Genomic DNA, 2,500 nt, shown 5'->3' on the forward strand with positions numbered 1-2,500 from the left:
AAGTGTTACTATGGACAATTGATAATAGTTAAGAGAACATCGGAGTGCATCATAGGGGCTTTCGCACCGGGTAGTTACAGGAACGAGCCACCAGGATGGTTCCTCGAGAACTAATGGTTCCCTCAGGAACGTTTCCCTGGTTGCGTTCGCACCGCCAGTAGGAACTCTGAAGTGACGTAAGCTGCGCTTGTTGTTGGGACTTTTATTTTGACATCTCTGAGAACGACTGAGCTGACATTCTCTGTGTTCATTAGTTTACGATCTGTCTAACAGTCCTGTCTAACACGTTATACATAGAAAGTAGACTGGACATCAACCACACGGCATACGCTAATACCTCTTCATATACTGTGTTGCTAGCTGAGCAGAAATACATAATCATGCTTCTCTTGCTCCCCTCAAAATTGCGTTGGATTTTCTCCTCAGCGTAAAAGTTAAGATGCCTTTCTATCACTGTTTTCCAAGTTCGTAGAGTTAGTTTCTGGAGTAAATATATAAGCTATAATCTGTGTGTTTACACAGCCTTTTAAAAAAATGGCGGGTGCATTCGGCCAATCAGCGTAAACTAACGTCACTGTAGTTCCTATAGTGCTGGTTTAGACCAGAATCTGAAGTAGCAGTAAATTATTTCCTCCAAAAGGAGTTCCTTGAACTAAAATCGTTCCTAGTTCCTGCGGTGCGAACACGCCAAAATCCGGGAACTTCCACTAATAGTTCTAGGAACTATGAAAAGGTTCCAAAAAAGCCTCTTATGTTGCCTTTCCCCAACAAGTCCTTGTTTCCAGTGTAGGTTAACCTCTGAGCGTCTCTCACCTGATGTAACTGCCGTGATACGCCACAATGTTTCCGTGTTTACAGCTCTTCACCATCACAATCTCTTGCTGGATAACTGAGAAATCGTCCTCTGTTGGAGACAAACAGACAGTATTAGACATGATTTAGAACAGTGTTCTCAAACTCAGCTCCTGGAGGGCCAAACGCTCCAAGTTTCTAGTAATCCAGAACACCTTGATTAGCTGGATCATATGTGTTTAATTAAAGTTGAAGCGAAACTCTACAGGGCTGTGACATTTCAGGAACTGAGTTTGAGTATTTTCAGTGTATAATTGTGTGATACTGGACGGTTTAGTGGTCAGTGCTGGACGCAGGTCTTACCAGGCTCCATTTTGATGATTTTAATGGCTGCCAATTCCCCATTCTGTTTATTACGTGCCTGAAAACACACACATACACACATTGGGTTTTAATGTTTTAGGTTGACTTTCCATAGACATAATGATTCTTATACAGTACAACTTATCCCCTTAGACTAACCCTTCCCCTAAACCTACCCATCACACACACAAACGCGCACACACACTAACCCAACCCCTAAACCTACCCATCACACCACACACACACACACAAACGCGCACACACACTAATCCAACCCCTATACCTAGCCATCACAGAAAACTTTCTGCATTTTTACACTATCAAAAGACATCACTTAGGGCCAGATTTACTAACAACTTGCACCAGAGCATACCCTCTTTTGGCATTAAAGAAACACTGTCAGTTTTTACTAAAGACACACTGTGAAAAATAAGCAACGATAAGGCGTGGACAGGGTTATTTTTGCAAACTGGTCAATTACAATCAGTTGCTTGACTTTGACTCTGGGAACGGCCCCAGGACATCCATGAGAAGTCAAGTCAAGCCACCTTCATTTATATAGCGCTTTTAACAATATAGATTGTTTCAAAGCTGCTTTACACTGATAATAGGAAGTTACAGTAACGTGTGCAGAAGTCTGTTCTTGTGAACCCAGTGTGGGTCATGTTTGAGGTTTGGTTGGTTTTTCTCTGTTTGTTTCGGGTGATTGACCCCATTATGACTGAGGAGTTGGCCAACATAGTCAATGGCCTGGTTTCACAGACAGGGCTTAGATTAAGCCAGGATTAGGCCTTAGTTCAATTAGGACATTTTATAAATGTGCCTTAAAACAGCACTGGTGTGCATCTTGAGATAATAGTGCATATTAAGTGCATATTTTAAGATATGTAAGTGCAAGTTGCTTTCAGTTAAAACAGCTCAAACAAGCATTTTAGTCTGAGACTAGGCTTAAGCCTGGTCTGTGAAACCGGGGGAATATGTATAAACTGCTGGGTTTTGCATCATGGCCTCATCCTTAGCAGGCAGAAAACCATCCGACGTCCATCTATAGAGAACTGAGAGATCTGGGTCCGCTAACTGTTCTTCTCTAAGACTTCTGAGGTCTATTGGTGGCCACCAGCTAACAGAAAGACTACGGTTGTCACTCCTGCATTGATCATGCTAGTGAGTTTGCCTTCATCTTGACCATCAAGAGAATGTGTACAGCCAGGGAATTGATGTTCATATAACCAAGAAAGAATTTTTTTTTTTGACATTCAGAGAACGTTCAGAAATAATGTTTTCATACTTTAGTGTATGTTTACACGACAACGATATGCTTAAAACCGAGAAGTTTTTCCTTCGA

General features: G+C 41.8%; 1 protein-coding gene across 2 annotated transcripts in view; it reads right to left on the bottom strand.

Annotated features, from left to right (window-relative positions):
- The window catches only part of map4k1 (mitogen-activated protein kinase kinase kinase kinase 1), a 46,743-nt gene that overhangs the window by 31,982 nt on the left and 12,261 nt on the right, over positions 1-2,500 (bottom strand). For both annotated transcript variants that reach the window (XM_082179978.1, XM_082179977.1), the window contains exons 2-3: positions 1,156-1,213; positions 814-904 (exon numbers count right to left, since the gene is read on the bottom strand). In XM_082179978.1, coding sequence (XP_082036104.1) covers positions 814-904; positions 1,156-1,213 — 149 coding nt within the window. The remainder of the gene's footprint in view (positions 1-813; positions 905-1,155; positions 1,214-2,500) is intronic.

Source organism: Leuciscus leuciscus (genome assembly GCF_965113295.1).
Source record: "Leuciscus leuciscus genome assembly, chromosome: 9".
NCBI classification, from domain to species: Eukaryota; Metazoa; Chordata; class Actinopteri; order Cypriniformes; family Leuciscidae; genus Leuciscus; species Leuciscus leuciscus.